Raw genomic sequence first — 18,787 nt, 5'->3', positions numbered from 1 at the left:
GAGTGGCCAAGTGGGCGGTCACAGGGGCCTTATATACCAAGGCCGTGGGTTTAAATCCCACTCCTACCATAACTCCTACGTTAAAATTTGGCCTTTTTATATAAAAAGGCCTTAATATTTACGCTCCCCCCGGAGCCATGACCTCTAGCCACCCCCCGGGCTATTATTACCTACACCTTTTTACCCGCTATTTTAAGCCTTAAAAAGGCCTTAAACCACTAGTTTTTCTTGGTTAAAAAAATATAACCTTCACGCCTTATTATTAAGGCCTTAAAATTTACACTTCCCTAAGCCTTAATAAATAGTATAAATAACTATATATAAAAATAATTATATATAATAATCCATAAGAATTCGCAAGTGGCTATTTAAGTAATAAATATAATTAAAAAAACTTAAAAATAAAAAAAAACTTTAAGCTTATATTTATATTTATCCTAGTGTTAGCCCGCCTTTATACCCTAAGAAAGGTTAAAAAAGGGTGTTAAACCAGCCTTAGTACCCCCGAGGCGTTAAATATCACTACTACTACTACTACTACTGGAAAAGGCTTTTATACTTAATATAGTAAATAAAAAACTAAAAGGTAGGGAAAATTATAATATATAAACCTGGTTAATAAGCCTAAAATTAAACCTATATAATCTTAAGGTATTTATTTAAAAAAATATATTATACTTAATATTAATATTAATATTATATTAAAAATAAGTAATTATATTAAAAAAGGTTTAAATATAGCTTGCGAAGAGTTTAATAAATAATATTATATAAATAATATATATAAATTTAAAAAAAAGTGTTATATATAAACAAGTTTTATGCTAAAATTAACCAGGTTTTTAATAAAAATAAATATATAATAGCTTATATAATTTAAAAAAAGCTATTATTATTAACTAGGCTAGCTATAGTATAATTTAGGAGTTTATTAAAATATTTTATAAATAGTATAAATTTAATAATAAATTTAATATAATTATTACTTTATACTAGTAATTTTTTTTACTTTTAAAGGGACTATAGGCGGAAATACCTTTATATTATAAAATAAAGTATATTTTAATACCTGCAAGTGCTATTAAAAAGATAATTATAATATAATTTTAAAAATTTTATTATAAAGTTTTAAATAAAGTAAAGGTCTAGACTTTTATTTACATGGTAGTACTAAATAATAATAATAATAATAATAATAAAAATAAAAGTAGGGACAAGAATAATAATTTTAAATTTAAAAATAATAAATAAAATATATCTTGTTAAGGCGCTCTGGAAAAAGGCATGTTTAATAAGTAGTAATAAAAAAAATAGCTTTAAAAAAATTACTAAAAAATATATATAATTATTACGGTAAGGGATCTTATAATTCTCTAAATTATTATTATTTAGTACTAAAAAAATAATTATTAAGCTAGTAATTATTAGGCAAGATTTAGTGTTATAAGTTTATTAAGCTAATAAATTTAAATAATAATAATATTAAAAATAATAATGCTAGTAAGCCTAGTGCTACTACTATTTTTTAATAAACTTAAGGTAAATATAGTGCGGACTTTAGTATATATAATACTATACTTTTATTATATTAATAATATTACAGTTTTATAATTAATAGCTAGTAAATACTGGTTCTAGAATTCCTATATATAATAATAAAAACCTTATAAAGGATTTTTATATTATTTAACTTTTATAGCACGCTTTTACTATATTAAATAATAAAAAAGTAATTTTTTAAAAAAAAAGGTAAAGTTAATTTACATGTTTAGTTAAATAATAGTAAAATATTAATATTATAATTTAATTACCTGTGGTCTCTAAGATTATTATATAATATTTTATTAATAAAAAAAATTAAGATAAACCTAGGCCTCTGGTATAATAATAAATTATTAAGAATTTAATAAATAAAGAATAATAAGGTTATTTTTAAGGTTTATATTAATAAAAACATGCCTTGGCTAAATAAACTGAATATTAATTAAAAAACAAGCTTTAATATAGCTTTAGTTTTAATAAAAGTTTGGCATAGGTAATTAGGCCATGTATTAATATTATAACTTAATAAAAATTATATATAATTAAATAATAAAGGTAAAAATAATAAATATTAAAATAATAAAATAATTATAAATTACAAAATCTGCAAGCTAGCAAAGAAAAAAAAAAGGTTTTTAAAACTTTTTAATAATAAATTATAAAGCCTTTATAAATAATATATATTAATATTTAAATAGTAAACCCTTAGGGTATATAAGAATATAACTATACTTTATTAATATTTAGTAATAACTTTAGGGATTATTTTTACTAGTTTTTATATTAAAAAATAAAATATTAAACATGCTTATTTACATGCACTTATAGTAGCTTAATATAAGTAAAGTATATATTATAAAAATAAAAAGTAATAATATTAAAAATTTTAATAATTATAAGGCCTGGTGCTACTAGAATTAAACTAGTACTAAATTTAAAAAAACTTTAAGTTATATGCCTAAAAGAAATAGTAAAATTAAGTAATTTAATAAATATATTATATAAATTACTTGTAATATAATAATAAATATAAAGTTATTAAAAAAATTATAGCTACTAGCGGTTAAATTTATATTATATATTTAAAATTATTTTATTTAAAAAGGTAAAGTAAAGCCACTAGTAAAAAAATTTATAAAAGGCCTAGGGATACTAGTGCTAAATAATACTTTATTAAAGTATTTATAAATTTTTAAATATAACACCTATGTTTACATCCCTGTGGAAATAAAAATAAAAGCTTTAAAAATAATACTTAAAGTAAAGAAAGGAAAACTTATAAAATATAAAAAATCTTATATTTATAAGGTATACTTTCTAAAGTTTAAAAAAATTATTAAATTAAGAAATATTATATTTAAAAAAAAATAATAATAAAGTGTTTTTACCTACTTTACTATATTTACCTATTAATCCTAATAATAAGGGCCCTGGAGGTTCCGTTAATTTTAATAAGTAATTTAAAATATAAAATTTTAATAATAATAATTTATAAATAGCTAATAAGAATAAAAAGATTATTATAATTAAAAGGGTTTAAACCTTATTCCTAAATTTAATACTTCTAGCCCTAAAATTTACAAAATTTATATTAATAAAAAAAGGAGAATTACCAAGCTATAAGGCTTAGTTAATATATAAATTAAAATCACGTGCTTAGGTATTTATTTAATAAATATTAAAAAAAAAAGCGCCTTTAATAATTAAGTTAGTATTAATTATGGCTGCACAAGAGGAAGTTAAATAAGTACTAAAAAAATACTTTTAGTATAGATTTTATACAACTATTTAAAGAATTAATAGTTAAAAAGATAGTTAAAAAAGTTAAGAAAGTAAAAAAAATATAAAAAAAAATAAAAAGAATATAAGTAAGTAAATTATTAAGTTTATTTATTTTTAATAATATGCTAGTATTCTTACCGCGTAGAAAACAGGAGATATAAGTATAAAAAGTATTATAATTAATTAAAAAAAATAAAGCAGTTTTAAAGCAAGAAGTTTTAAAAAACTTACCACCTTTAAAAATTAATAAAAAAATATATATAGCCGTGGCTTATTGCTTTAAGGCTAAGATATAATATTATAAAAATAAAAAAATAAAAAAAAAGACACTCCTAATTTATAATAAAAAATCTAGGGCTAATTTTACCTAGTAAAAAGGTTAATAAAAAATAATTTAAATTAATATACTTTATAAATAAGCAAGCGGAGTAATTAAAGTAAGAATAAAAATATTAAAATATAAAAAAAAAGTTAAAATTACTTAATTTATTAGCCTTACCTACACTATTAATTCTAGATAGTATTTATTTTTTTAAAACTTATAAAATATTAATTTTAAATAATTACAAGAAGGCAATAAGATCTCCCTAAAAAAAGTACTAAATTAAAGTAATAAATAAATAAAATATTAAGCTAAAAAACATCCCTGCATGAAGATTAATTTCCTAATTTTTAATTATTTAAAAAAAGAAATTATACCAGGAAAATAGGTTTTTAATACTAAAAAAAATAAAAAAAATAATATTAAAAAGTTCCGCGCCCGCTAGGTTACATGTAATAACTTTTAAGTTAAAAATAATAGCTTAAAAATACATACTTTAATTATTATTAACATACTAGTAAAAATATATTTTATAGCTATTTATAAAAGGGGTTATTATTATATTTAATTTAATATAATAACTACTTATTTTAACTTTATAATAAAGTAAAAAAAGGTTTTTATAAAGTAACCTATAGGTTTAAAAAAATCTTATTTACCTACTTTTTTATATTTTGTATAAATTAAAAAAAGTAGTATATTTTTAAAATAAGATATTTATAAATATATTAAAAAATATAAGCCTTTAAAATATTAAAAAAATTTATATTTTTTTATTACGCCTACAAGGGTAGTATTATAATTATTTATATAAATAATACCTTAGTAGCAGCGCTTAGAGGAAAAATTAATAAAATTTTTTTAAAAAAGTTAGCTAAATACTTTAAATTTAAAATTTTAAAAAACTAAAGTAGTTCCTGGGATATAATATTAATTTTATAAAAAAAAATACTTATTTTTCAAAAAACTTATATTTAAAAAATTTTAAATTAACTAAACTTTAATAAATTAAACAGGTAAACAATTTTAATAAATCTAGAATAAAAATACCTAATAAAGGCGGCTATTACTATATTTAAACTATTATAAAAAAAATATTTTAAAATATTAATACTTAATAGGCAAACTTAACTAAATATTTAAAAAAAATAAGGCTAAATATTAAATATACTATAGTAAAGTTATTAAGGTATATTTTAAATTCTTAAAATACTAATTTTGCCGCGGTTAAGCATATATTTTAATATTTTAAAAAGTACCAGGATTTTAGTATTTTTTTAGGTATAAATAATAAAATACTAATTAAATATATAAATAGTTTTTATGCTAACTATAAAAAAATTATTAAAAATATATATATTTTATTTCTACGGCGCGCCTATTTCTTAAAAATTTATAAAATAATTAATTATAGCTAAAAATTTTATTTTAGCAAAATCTATTATATTTAATATAGTAGTAAAAAAGGCTATTTAGCTTAAAAAATTATATATAATATTAAGGTTTAATATATAAAAAACTTATAATAATTTATATAAATTTAGTAAATATAATTATTAAGTTAGGGAAACCAGGGTAAACTTTAGGAATTAAATAAATAAATATTTAATATTTTTTTATAAAAAAATTTATTACTAAAAACCTTATAAAATTTAAAAAAATTAATAAAATTAAAAACCTTATAAATAACTTAATAAAAGCACTAAATAAGGTAAAGTTTTAAAGTTTTATTAAAATATTAAAATTAATAATAATAAATTTAATATAAAAAATTAAAATTTTAGCTACCTAACCATTATGTTTTTATAATTTTTATATTTTTTATAAATTTTATATAACTTTAGCATGTTAACACTAGGGGGCTATATTAAAGTAAAGGTTTAGTAAGTTAAAAAAGTTATTAAAAGTTTTTAGCTTAAATTAACTTTATTCCCCGTGCTTATTTTAAAAAGGCTAGTATTATTATATATTACTTTTTTTATTAAAAATTTTTTATATAAATTATTTTTTAGCTAGATTTACTTATTATTTTATAATATTATTATTTATCTTGTAATATTTTTATTTTATCTTCATAAGTAGCTCCTTTGGCCTATCCAACAGCTCACAGTCACCGTCCAAGCAGGCGTGAGCCTCCGCGAGCTGTGCGACCACTTGAGAGAGCTTGGCCTTCAACCGCCCGTTATCCTGGAGTTTGGCAATTTCCAGATCGGTGCCATCAGCGGCGCAGTGGACATGCCAATGATACCGCCATGAATCGCTCTGCGCAATTTTCGTCGTTCGTTCTCGGTGTGAAGCTGGTTACACCATCAGGCGAGATCATGGAAATTTCTGAAACACAGAATGCAGAGTACTTGCCTACCATTCGCTCCCATAACGGCATGCTCGGGGTCATTTGCGAGGTTACGCTGCGGATCTTCAAAAGCCAGCCACTCCAGGTCAGGTTCCAGACTGCAGAGATTAGCTCATTCCTGGAGAACTTTGGAGAGGAGTTGCAAGCCCTGAGAAAATCCGATCAGGTGTTTGGGATGATATTCCCAAGCTCTGGGGAGCTGCTATTCCAGCGCCGCAAGTTCGTCGACTCAGCGACGCCGAAGCTGGAATCAAGGCATGACATTGCAAAGAAAAATATCCCTTCTCTGTTCAAGGACCTGTTTCTGCCTGTGGTGAAGAACATCGCAGCTCTTCAACTTCCGGATGTTGTGGCAGCACTACTTAACAAAGTCCTTATCGATCTGCCTCTTAGATGGATCCATCACTGCAGATACACCATAGATCCTTGCGATCGTGGCATTATCTACGATAATGATGACGCGAACTCCAGTTTTGACTGCCCGTCTTGATTTACTTCTTAAAGCAAGACCAAGAATCCCTGCTGTCGCGATCATGGAATGGCAATATGATGGCAGTCGGCCCCTGCTATCACGACCCGACAGACCCTAAGTGGAAGGCGTTCCGCCTCGCCTTCAACGAGATCGCGTTAGCTCATGGTGGAGTTCCACATATCAATAAGACGCGGGATGGGGCCATCAGTCATTTAACGAAGGCCCAAGATCCAGAGCGTATCCGGGAATTTTTTCAAATTCGCAAGCAGCTGGACCCCAGGGCCCGGGGGTCTATTCCTCAATGATTACTTCAGGACTTTATTCGCCATGTAGCAGCGGAACTTGCAACCAAAATCATACTGTATGGGTAGTGTTTGCTGCCTTCTCTGTCTCTTCTTTGAGTGAGCTGCGTTTTTTTATCATCACTCTTTAGGTTCTAGGTTCATGGTTTATTGTTAAATCCACAATATACCATATGCGTTGACTAACTCATACAGTAACCTTCAAAGTCAAACCTTTAATCGAGCTTAGTATTTAGTATCAAAAGTTTGACCTGTCCTTGTTGGTCTATGATTGGTACATAACTAATATACTGAAAAGCTTTATAATGATTCTTTTTCATTTGCGTCTGCGACACCCCATACTATGAGGCTCCCTCTGTCACTTAGGGTTTGAGCCCATCCCATCAAACTGCTTAAGGTTCTTTGTAATGGCCAAATCTTGGGACTGCAGCTCATATCCATAATGTATTCCGAAACTTCATACATATTCTAAGAGCCGCTCAGGAGCGCTGGGTGAGCAAACAAGAACAGTACTTGGCTAATTATATACCCAACCTACCAGGGCAAGGGTCCATCCTCCAGTAGAGCTGAGCCATTCCCTTCAGCCCCAATAAAGCCAGCTCTACGCATTCCGCAACAACTCCACAATCAACCGCAGCTGGAAGTTCTCTTCCGCAAACTTGCTCTCCAGCTGCGCAATCCTGTTTTCCACATCACTATACAAAACACTCAGCGTATCCAGCGTAAACCTCAAACTGCCGCTTTTCTTCATCAGCTGCAGAATCGTCTTCTTCTGCCCGTCCGTCGCGGTCCGGTTCACACGCCGCTGCATCCACACGTTCTTGAGCACGTAGATGTCTGGCAGCGCTTGGAGGAGGTGCATCATGGGCAGCGAGAACTTGCCCTCTTCCAGGTCCTCGCAGAAGCCCTTTTGCGCCAGATTTTTTAAAAAAAAAAAGGTATTAGTAATAGTAATAAGTATAAAGCAAGAAATAAGGCTTAAAATACTATTAGTAAAATTAAAAATACTACTAGTAAAAAAAAGGTCTTTAATTAATTAAATAAGTTTTTATACCTACTAACTCTAAAACTAACTTTTAAACCTTATTATTATAAAAGGCCTATATAAAACTTGGCCTTATAAATAGCTTTAAAAGCTTATTTAAAAAAATTTTAGTAATAAATTTTAATTTGTTAAGCATCTTAATATTTCTTAATTAATCTAGCTAGTAAGTAATTACTTAAAAAAAATAAATAAGCATGCCTAGCTTTTTTTTTCTTTGCCTTTAAGCTTAGCGCGCTTAGGGGGTAAAAAACTTTAATAATTTTTTTTTAGGTTACTAATAACCAGGCGCAGGCTTAGATAATATAATAATAATAATTATATATATAATTTAAATTTAAGCGCTCCCTTGGACAATTTAAATAACTTTAATTATATTTAATTTACCTTTTTTACTTTTTATTAAAACCTTATAAAAAAATACTTTTATTAAAATAACCTACCTTTTTCTTCTAAGCGCTGGAGTAATCTTAAAAATTATTTATTTTATAATAAGTTTTTAAAGGCTTTAAACTTTAAACTAGGAATACTTTATAAAATAAAAGTATAAAAAATAATAAATAAATAAAAGGTAAAAATAAATAAATTAATCCCCTTATTATAAGTTTTTACTTATAAATTTAATATTAATAACTATTTTATTAAGGTTAAAGCCTAAATCTATATACACAAAAATTTAAAATTAAATTTTTTTAAAAAAAGTTAAGTAATAACTACCTTAATAAGGGCTTTTAAAGCTTTTATAATACTTATAATTACTTTTAACCTTAATTTTAATTAAAAAAATACTATTAATATGTTTTTTAATATTACCTTTAAAAATAATATATTTTTACTTTTTAAATAGCTATAAGTAACAGGGTAAGTTATTAAAAGCCCTTAAAACTATTTATAACCTTTAAAAGTTTTTATACCTTTAATAGCTTAATTTAGCTATAATACTATAAAAATTTAAATTTATTATAATTTTTTAAAAAAAAGTGCCTTTATATTAATAAGTTTATAATTTTTTTTATTAATATAAATAATATTATTATTATAAACTTTTTTATTAAAAAAGGCCAAGCTATTATAACTACTTTTAAAAAAAAACTAGTAATAAAGTATAAGCTTTAGCATTTTAATAAAGTAAAATAATTTTTAAAAGTATAAATTATTTAAAATAAAAAAAATATAAGGTTTAGTTATATTAAAACTTTTATATAAAAGTAATTATAAACTAATTTTACCTAAATATAATAGTTTAACCTTTAAAAATACTTTTTTTAGCAAGCTTTATTTAAACCTTAGTACTGCTATACCTTAATAAATTAAAAAAATAAAATTTAAAATTAGCTTAATTAAATATACAAGCACGCTTACTTATTTAAATATTTTTTATATTATTAATTAACTATTAAAATACCTAGTTAATCTAGCAAACTATTATTAATATATAATAAATTAATTTATTTTTTATTTTTATAATACATGCTTTTTAGCCCTTAAATACTTTAATTTAAATAGCCTTAAAAATAAGCTTATTTTAAAGGTATATAATTTTTATAAGGCCTACTTTAATATAGCTTTAATTAATTAATTTAATTACTTTTTTAACACAGGCTATATTTACAAGCTATATAATAATTTAATTAAATAAAAAGTTATAAAATAATACTTAATTATAACTTTAATAATTAAGGTAAAACTACTAGCTTTATTTAAGGCCTTTAAAATAACTTATTAATAATATTAGGTTTTTAATTTAATATAATTTAATTTTTAATATTATTTTTTAATTTAATATAATAATAAATAAATTATTAATATTTTTATTAGCCTTAATATCTAGCTATAATTAAAATTTTAATATATTAATATTTATAACTTATAGCTTTAATAAAAAGTTTAATATAAAAACCTTAAAATTAAATAAATACTTATTAATTAAATAATTATAAATAGCCTTATTAAGCTACTTACTAAATAATAATACTATAAATTTATTAAAATACTTAGTTTAATAAATATTTTTAGCCTTATTTTTAATATTTAATTAGTATTAAAAAAGTATATTAGCCAAAGGTAAAGTTTAATAAAGTTTTTATTTATTAATACCTTTACATGCTATGTTAGTATAAAAAAGTAAGGTGCTTAATACCTTACTATTTTAATAAAAAAATTAGGCTATTAATAAATTTTTAAAGGCTTAAAATATTTATATAAACCCCTAGGTAGCTCTAGCTTTTAATAAATAACTTATTTTTTTATTCTTTTTTATAGTATTTAATTAATAGCTTTACTAGTTAGTACGGTATATAAAGGGCCTTATAATATTGAACCTTCAGCAAGAGGTGGTGGTGTTGGTGTACGAAGTTGAAAAGTAATCTTTTCAAGAACCCGGTCTTGATCAAGTGGCTTGAGGCCAGCTCCTATAAATCCACTGCATATATTCTTTTGACAGAAGACCTTTTCACGTGCAGATGGGTATAAATGTAGGAAGTCTTCCTTATCAATATGGTTATTGCCTGCAGCCATCATGCCTTCAACCAACTTTCCGTACGAGCGTTTAAGTGGTCCAAAAACACCAACATCAAGAGGGTGAAGAAGGTGAGATGTATGAGGAGGCATGCAAAGACAGACAATTGCATTATCCTTGCAGAATATATCAAAATCTGCAGTTTGATGGCTAGAATGGCCATCAAGAATAAGCAACCGCTTAGCACCAGTTATAGAACGCTGAGACCATGGTTCAAACACCTCCTTTAGCCATTGAAGGCCTATTTTGTCTGTAGTCCAACCATTCTCACTTGTTAAAAGTATCCAGTCCTTTGGGAGCCCTGGTTCTTGGTACCAGGTGGCCTGATGTTCCTTGGCCTTTAAGATAACCACTGGTGGTATTAAGATCCCTTTAAAGCTCACGCATTTAATGATTGTAACCCATTCCCGGTTACCTTAAATAACTATACAAGGTCTTTTACTACGCTCCACTGCAGTAATAACCTTTAAGGTGGTACAGACTCCCATTGCAAAGCCAGTTTTATTAAAGTTCTAAATATTATCCTTATGTATACCATGTTCCTTAATAGCTTCATGGACTATTTAAAACCACTGCTTTATAACCTTTGGGTCCTCTTGCTTTGCACGCTGATAGGTAATTCTTCGATTGTATCTTGTACAAAGCTCGGGTCGGCGTTTTGTAAAGGAATAGGGCCAGTTAACTCCAATAGTTGCAGTTGTATCCCGTGTACGCTCGCGGAGTAAAGTCTGCACCATTCCACGCAGAAATTCTAATTAGATTGAAAATCCATGCTTATCAGCATCTAGTAGTTTCTTCACAAGTATTTCCTCTTCAATCTTTGTTAACTTATGGCTATTGGCACGTGTTTCTGATCGTGGTTTGACACCTGCAAGCCGCTCACGAAGGGTGGATTTAGGCACGCTAAAGGTCCTAGCAGCCCTTTTTATTTTTTTTTTTATTTTTCCAGTTTTTGAAGCAGCAATAGCCATTTGCATGCGGGATTCTTTAGATAAAGGCATTTTATAGAGAATTGGTAAAGAGGTAACGCGTTAAAGATGTTGACATGGGGAAGTGGCAGAAAAGGCGCGGTTCGCCCGTAAGCGCGGTTCGCCCGTGGATTACGTTATATATTTTCTATATATTGGCACCAGAACGAGCTGCTAAGGGCAAAGACATATTCAAAATGAACAAGTTGTCATCCTCATGCTAACAGATAGGAAGATCAGGCCAGTACCAGCGGCTGAAAATAGGCCCCGTATTACCACAGTCAGTCCCGCTATAGTGGCACACAGTACTGGACCCCTGGATGTTCTTGGCCTTGATATTCCATGACAAGCCAGCCTCCACGTTAATCATGTACAGCTCCGGCGCCCCGTCGGTCCAGGTCAGCAGGACCATCTCTCCGCAGATGTCGTCCAGATTGATCGGGCCGTTGTTGACCAGGTAGTCTTCGAGGTCGGTTCCGAGGCTAGACATATCAGCGGAGTGTTCTTGTATGTGCACGGTTCAGTTATTTGAGTTCCTGTGTTCCAGGGCCGCAGACGTCAACGCCCGGGGACCACATCTGCCACCAGCCGCATGCGGGACCTTGGTCCGGGGGTGCGAGGGTGCAGGCTGCGGACAGGCAGAGGTCTCCCGCCAGGGCGAGGGGGGCAAGTGCAAGGACACTGCCGGTCAGGTAGGTGATGCTCTTCATGTTTGTTAGAGGCAAGAAAGGAGATGGACTGAGCTGCGTGAAGAATGAGAATCTACGTGGGACAATGCCTGTCTTTATACCTTTCCAAAGCACTTTCTCCTGCCTAGGATTGATCCAGTCGTATTCACTAACCACACCCGGGAGTACAAGAAGCCTTCAGGAAAGAATGATGATAGCCAAGGGTCCTGCACCTTGGATACAGTTCTTGGTATAGTCCATCCGAGCAATCAACTGACTGCGTCTCCACCTCCAAGACCCCAACACTATTTTTGGCCCCTGACATATCTCCTTGGCCACTTGGCTTGCCTATAACAATACTTCTGCAGAGGCCATGGCAGGAATGGGGCCAAACCTAGCTCCTTTTGCCAGGGTCCCATTTCTTGCTCAGGTTGGGAGAGAACAGGCATATGTAATTGAAATGGCCATAAATATATCACATAGAACATGGACCGTCTGGCGGGAGATATAACCTGGCGACTTTACTTCCTCTCAGCAGGATTGGATCTCGATCGTTAAACAAAGTGTGACCCCCCCTCCCAGTCAGCAGGCACCGCATGAAACTCCTCGGTGCCTTGAACCTCCTCAATGTCTGTATCGTCAGCTTCGTCAATCTTCAGGCCGTGCAAGACTCACCTAGTACAGCATCATCCCCAAAATACCCCAGTGGCTGCCCATCTCTCTTCGCAGGACCAGCGGATCCAGCAAAAGTAATCTTGCACCTGCCAGCTGTCAATATCATCTCACCAGGTAACAAGAAGCACATACTGGAACACCCGAATGATCTGCCCCACACTCGACCAGGCGCCCTTGGTCGATGCCCCGTCCCAGCAATACCCATTTGCACCGGCATACCGGTACCGCTGCTGCCCCATCTTGTTCACCGCGCAGATGATCCACGTCGAACTCCCAACCGTTCTTGTGACGGGGCGATTCCGCCCAGTGCCGCCGCTGATCGTGCCAGAGGTAAAGGCCTGATCTGGCCACTGGGAATCGGGGTTCGCGTTGGCCTGAGGGAAGGCGAGGTGCAGTGTGAAGTTGCGCTTCTGGAAAAAGCTTCGCTTTGGGTAGCGGCGGTCGTCGGCAGTCAGCCCTGGCACATTGGTGTGCGGCTGGTCGTTTGGATAGTCTGCGAGGCGTTGCCTGCCGTTCCAGGCGTCTTTCCTGTTCCACGAGGTCTGGCTCCAGCTTGCCCAGTACTCGTTTGCGTCTGTGGGGTTCTTGGGATCGTTGAAGTAGTTAACATTTGTCTCTAGGTTGTTCAAGAGGTCTGGAGAGGTTAGTGGTGCGTTGCCAGAGCTTGTCTAGGGGCAACTTACTGTGACAGTTTCCCTGCATCGAGTTCATCCAAGTCGGGACGCATGTTCGCGTGGTCCCAGTGGTAACAGCCGGATTGAGGCCCAACCATGCCTCGCCCCCTTCCTCCACCGACGCGAACGGGAACTCGTCACAATTCGTCAGTTCTCTGGGTCCCAATCCGGGGCCAAAGGCAACCAGTTTGCGGGCGGCGTTGTCGGCGTCACAGAAGTTACTTGGACAAGACTTGCCTCGCCGATTGCTCTGAGAGCTGGACTCCCAGGTGAGCGTATACCCCGTGTTGCCGCGGCGGTTGTTGTTCAGGAACCTGGCGACGTTGGTACAGATGCCAGGGATATTCGTGGTGCCCGTCGGCCCGTTGAACGTGAAATCACTAAAGAAGCTGACGCAGTTGTAGTAGAGCCTTGGAATCCGCTTGGGGCAGTCGGTGGCCGCGCGCTTCTGCAGGGCGTAGACAGGGCGGACGGCGAGATCGGTGGGAGCCCGTTTGAGGTTGAAGCTGGACGCCACGTCTTCGCAGACACTGCCGGCACTGGTGGTGCACTGGAACGAGCCGAGCTTGAACTGGGTCTCTTTCCCGACCTGGGCATCGTCAGCCCGCTTCAGCAGGTCTGAAGACGTCCAGTTGCCTGTCTGCAGGGTGGAGAGGTCTGCTTGTGGCCAGTAGTCGTTGGAAATCTCATGCGTCCCGAACAGAGCGCCAGGCAAAGATTGCATGGGGAGCTCTGGGCCATTGTACAGGCCTCGCTTGTCTGCAGAGTCGCCCGAGGAAACGGTCTGCGAGATGATGGGAATCGCCTGCTGGGGGAAGGGGAACCACAGCCCACTCGCCCACTTGCCGTACTTGTAGATCTCCGCAACACACCCAAAGCCGAAGCGGTACAGAAAGGTGACCGAGTACCCGTAGGACCACCCGCCCGAGGTACTGGCCGATGCCTGCGCGTGGAAGTTGAGCGTTGTATTGGCAAAAGCCGAGACGTGGGCGTCTGCCAGCGTGCCCTGGAGCGACCCAATGCCGCCGCCGACCTTGATCCCCAGGTTGATCTCGGGCGTTGCGTGGATGTTGATATCGACATCAGCCCGGACGTTGCCAGAGATCTCCGGCACGAGGCCTTCTTGGTTGATCCTTGCATCGTGCAGATCCTCCACGTCAAGCTTGTTCTCGGCCTCGTCGTTATTGGGAAAGTACAGCTCCACAGGCTTGAAGGCATAGGTCAACCCTACCTGGAGGTCGCCTGAAACCGTGACTCGCCCGTCGATCTGGCCCCAGAGATCCATTGTCGGACCAACCGCGGCGATTCCCTTGATTGCAAGGCCGGGATACGTAAGAGTGTCGATGATCTTCTTCCGCTCGCTGGGATAGTACAACTCGGCGTTTCCTCTGATGCCAACTCCTGCATATACGCGCGGGTTGGCGCCAACATATGCGTACATGTCGGTGACTGCCGGGGGAACGACGGTCCCGGAGAAGTAGTACGCATAACGGGCGTTCATCTCCATGTTGAAGTCGGCGGTGATATCCATGCCAGCGGTAAAGGTCACCGCTTCGTTGCTACAGACCAGACGCCCGCTGTACAGGACAAGCGAGCGCATGAACCCCATGGGCAGCACCCCCCCGTCTGTCTTGGTTACGGTCGTCATCTTTTTCACCCAGTTGACAAAGCTGCCCCACCAGCGCCGGGAAAGACTGTTGGGAGCCTGGTCCGTACGGACTTGCAGCTGTCCCTGCGTGGTCCTGTTTCCCTGTGGAGCAGGTTCGTGTGCCTTGGCCTCGTCAACCATGGCCTTCCAGTCGGCAAAGCTGGGAACTTCACCCATCGAACGCTTCCGGCTTGACGGGGAATCAGTAATCTCCTCCCAGTACGGCAGAAGGTTGGTATAGTCGACGCGGATGTTGACCTGGGTGTCCTCACGCTTGATCTTGTGGAAGTCATAATCAAAGGTCAGTGCATAGACGCCGTTTGCATTCTCGCTGGCGTCTCGTTTGCGCACAACCCACGACGGCAGATCTTTCTGTGACTGAGGTACAGGCTCCATTGACACGACTCTTGCCCATGGCCCCTCGCCGACGTGCGCGGGCAGACGGATGATGGTGTCCTCGGCGCCCTTGTAGAAGATCTCGCGGCACTCCTTCGAGCCGGCCGGGTAGTTGCAGTAGACGAGAACGGTTTCCTCGACGTGCTCGAAGACCGAGTCGAGCGTGGTCTGGTTCGTGGTCACCAGGCTTCTCTTCGCCATCCGCCCGGGTTCGTCCCTCGTGGCCAGGGTGTACTGCTCGTCGAAGGCATTGTTGATTGAGCCAGGCGGCCCATCCAGCATGACGAATCCGTAAGGGTCCGTTCCGGGGTCATCATCCAAGTCATTCGGACGGTTGTCCTGGTTGTTGTTTCCAAAGTTGTTGCTGAACTGCCAGCTCACATCGTCGTCCTCGTCATCGTAGTAGTGGCTCCAGAGGTAGCTCGGTTCAACCGGCCATTCCTCGTCGTATCGCCACGGCGGGTCGCAGCAAAGCTTGTAGTCGGGGCTGGTCATGGCCGGGATTGAATATCCATAGCACTCCCTCGACGCTGTCAGGCTGGCGTCGAAGATTGTCTCTGGAATAGCGGCGTGGTCCACTGCCAGTTTATCCGTTGGGCATTGGGACGGCTTGCAGTCGTCTACAGCCCAGTCGCAGTTTTCGAATTTGTCTGGATTTGGATCTGTCAGATATACTGCCAATCGTCCGAGTAGTTTGACATACCTTCCTTGGGGCAGCAGAGCGCTCGGCTGGCATAGCGATCTCCATGAGCTGGGCCCATGTACTCGCTCGGGCACATTTCTTTGCAGTTAGAAAGGGACCAGCATAGGTAGGGCAAGCTTACCCCCGTTATCATCATCATAGCGCGTTGCAATATAATCCTCGTCGTCAGCACACGGGTCTCCAATGGGCGTGGCCTCACACCCGGTCCAGTGGCATTTGTCCAGGATCTCGGTCCCAGAGCAGCACAGCTTCAGCCAGCGACAACGATCAGCAATTGGGCCCAAAAGTCAAGCGTTGCGATGGACTTACACTCCGCGCACCGGTATAACAGCTCCCGTGCCCCTCGTGGTCAACATACGTATCGATGTTCAGTTCAAATTGCGAGTCACCGCAGCCCCGTTCGCAACCAAAGACATTCCGGTCTGGGGCTCCAACCCACTCGCACTCCTGGGGCATGGCCTTGGTCGGGCAGCAGATATACCGCCACCAGTCCTCCGCGCACTCGCCGTGCATCTCGTAGTCGCCATTGCGCTGGAGGGGAGAGTGCGCCATGCTGACGGCGGTAAACCCGCCTTTACAGACCTGGTCGCCAGTGCGTTCGCCGCTGCTGCCGTCAGTGCATGTAGGGGTTGTATAGCAGAGCTCTCCGGTCCAAGGCGAGAGGTCGAATGCGAGTTGTTCGGCCTCTTGCTTGTTGAGGCCCGTATCTACAAGGGCGCTCTCCATGGCCCGTTCGCCGAGTAAGCTGGTCATTGCTTGATAATCCTGTGTGTCTAGATCAAGAGACCAGACCATCAGGCCTTTCAAGCACCGTGAGGTGAGATATTCCTTTTTCTTTTCAAACGACTCTGCATCGTCGTAGGATATCCACTGTTGCCATTAGCGCTGGTCGGATCTTGTATCGAGCCGTTGTACCTGGTTCGAACTGTAGACCATCCACTTGACTGACGATTCTTCATCGTAGTATTCGTTGGAACTCAGCTGGCCGCGCTTGCTAACCACCTCTGCAGAATAAATCAGCAACATTCAACACAAGAAATGGGCGTCAAGGGCGCTTACCCGAGTAAGACAAAATGCCCGCCTCCCCCGTACACTCGCCCGCAAAACCGGCACTGTCAAACTGGCAGTTTGGCGGCGTCGTGCACTGAGTATCAGACATGGTGAACGAACGGCCATAGAACCCGAACCCCATAACCACTTTCTCCGGACTCACGCCATTCCGCCAAAGTAGGTCCATCCCGTCCTCGATCTCAGTCAGGTTCGTGTGCCCCTTGAGATACGGGCCGGTCCAGATGTTCCACTGGTCCCAGATGCCGTGGATGTCGTAGGTCATGACGTTGAACCAGTCGACGTATTTCTCCAGCTTGGCGAGCGAGAACCCGCGTAGGTACCAGTAGCTTGATGGGAGGGTCAGGGTGAGTTTCCAGCCGGGGTCCTCGCGGTCAAAGGCTTCGCGGATGTCCTGGCAGAGGAGGACGAGGTTGTTGTAGTCTTCCTCCTTTCCGCCGCGGTCTTCGGCGACGGGGTACTCCCAGTCTGTTGTGGGGGATTAGGGTTGTAACGAGCAGGGTATGTCGAGGACTTACCCAGGTCTACACCGTTCAACCCGTACCGACGAATGTACCGGATCAGAGAGGCAATGAATTTTTCTCTGTTCGGAACAGTGGATGCCATTTCAGAGAACCGGTACTGCGTTGGTGGATCGTTGAACACCCACCCACCTGTAGTCTGTGAGTACATACCCCAGGCTGTATAGGATGAGATGCGAACCCAATGCAATGCTAACTTTCAACCCCGGATACTTCTCCTTCAGCCGAGATACTCTGGCGACAATCGAGCCCTGGGTATCGGTGATTTCGTGGTCCTCGCTCACATACTCAAAGGCCAGATTGATGTGTGTCAGGGCGCCAGCAGGGATATTCTCGGGCTGGTAGGTGTCGCAGTCGCGAGTCGCCCCCCACATGCCATAGTACCCAATTCGCACATCGAGGGCCATGGCATCGGTGCTAGCCGAGCATGATGGGCGTCTAGAATGAACAGCGTGTGAGTAGGCACACCGCGTATCGGATAGAGACACTTGGGGGCATACTCAACATCCTGACAACCGCCCTCATTCTGGCATTCGTCGTCGCAGAACTCGGCTGTAGTTCCGCAGAACCCCCATTTGCTATGCCGCGTTAGCTTTATCACACCAAAGGACCGCAGACGCACCTGCAGCAGACATTGAGAGGGCATGAAAAGTTTTCCTCGAGCGCATACTGGCCGCATTCCGCGTTGGCGTTACAAGATCCCTGGCATCTGCGCCATTTAGCAAGTGCTCATTTACAATTGTTGACCATCCATACCCATCGCCGCAAAAGTCGTCCCCAAAACCGCAGGAACCTAGAAAACCAGTCAGTGGGACATTGGCGAATAGGATGTCCGGACGCATACCATGTTCACTACAGCACCCACTTGTACATGGCTCCAGAGTGCTGCATGTTGCGCCTTGTTGAGCAGCGACCAAGAACAGCCGTAAAAGGTAAAAAAGAATAAACAGAAGTGGGAGGCGCAGCCCCATCGCGTATACTAAGGAGTGACTGAATGAAGGGACAAAAGAATGAATAAAGCTGGAATACGTACACCAGGGCCGAGTGGTTGATACTTCTAATATGCCCGGACCTGGACCTGACTAGCCCTACCTAGAATGGCCCCGTGGGATGTGAGCTAGATGCACACTACT

The 18,787-nt window shown here is 37.5% G+C and overlaps 3 protein-coding genes across 3 annotated transcripts; 1 reads left to right on the top strand and 2 right to left on the bottom strand.

Annotated features, from left to right (window-relative positions):
• Positions 1–5,898: 5,898 nt before the first annotated feature.
• DSM5745_07560 (uncharacterized protein) lies at positions 5,899–6,489 on the top strand (the record flags this gene model as incomplete). The annotated part of the gene is made up of 1 exon (XM_026749576.1): positions 5,899–6,489. One exon carries the CDS (start codon positions 5,899–5,901, stop codon positions 6,487–6,489), a length of 591 nt encoding a protein of 196 aa, XP_026601608.1.
• A 5,032-nt stretch (positions 6,490–11,521) lies between these two features.
• Positions 11,522–12,011, bottom strand: DSM5745_07559 (uncharacterized protein; the record flags this gene model as incomplete). The annotated part of the gene is made up of 2 exons (XM_026749575.1): positions 11,522–11,783; positions 11,878–12,011. The coding sequence occupies 2 exons, from the start codon at positions 12,009–12,011 to the stop codon at positions 11,522–11,524; spliced, it is 396 nt and encodes a 131-aa protein (XP_026601607.1).
• A 512-nt stretch (positions 12,012–12,523) lies between these two features.
• DSM5745_07558 (uncharacterized protein) lies at positions 12,524–18,501 on the bottom strand (the record flags this gene model as incomplete). Its single annotated transcript, XM_026749574.1, has 15 exons — positions 12,524–12,600; positions 12,645–12,730; positions 12,777–13,278; positions 13,328–16,012; positions 16,066–16,143; positions 16,187–16,313; positions 16,375–16,935; positions 16,981–17,069; positions 17,125–17,601; positions 17,652–17,786; positions 17,836–18,092; positions 18,155–18,232; positions 18,288–18,363; positions 18,411–18,447; positions 18,499–18,501. 15 exons carry the CDS (start codon positions 18,499–18,501, stop codon positions 12,524–12,526), a joined length of 5,268 nt encoding a protein of 1,755 aa, XP_026601606.1.
• Between the last annotated feature and the right edge of the window lie 286 nt (positions 18,502–18,787).

Source organism: Aspergillus mulundensis (assembly GCF_003369625.1).
Source record: "Aspergillus mulundensis strain DSM 5745 chromosome Unknown scaffold_8, whole genome shotgun sequence".
NCBI lineage: Eukaryota > Fungi > Ascomycota > Eurotiomycetes > Eurotiales > Aspergillaceae > Aspergillus > Aspergillus mulundensis.
The sequence above is the reverse complement of the archived record's forward strand: the minus strand, read 5'-3'. Positions and strand labels throughout refer to the sequence as shown.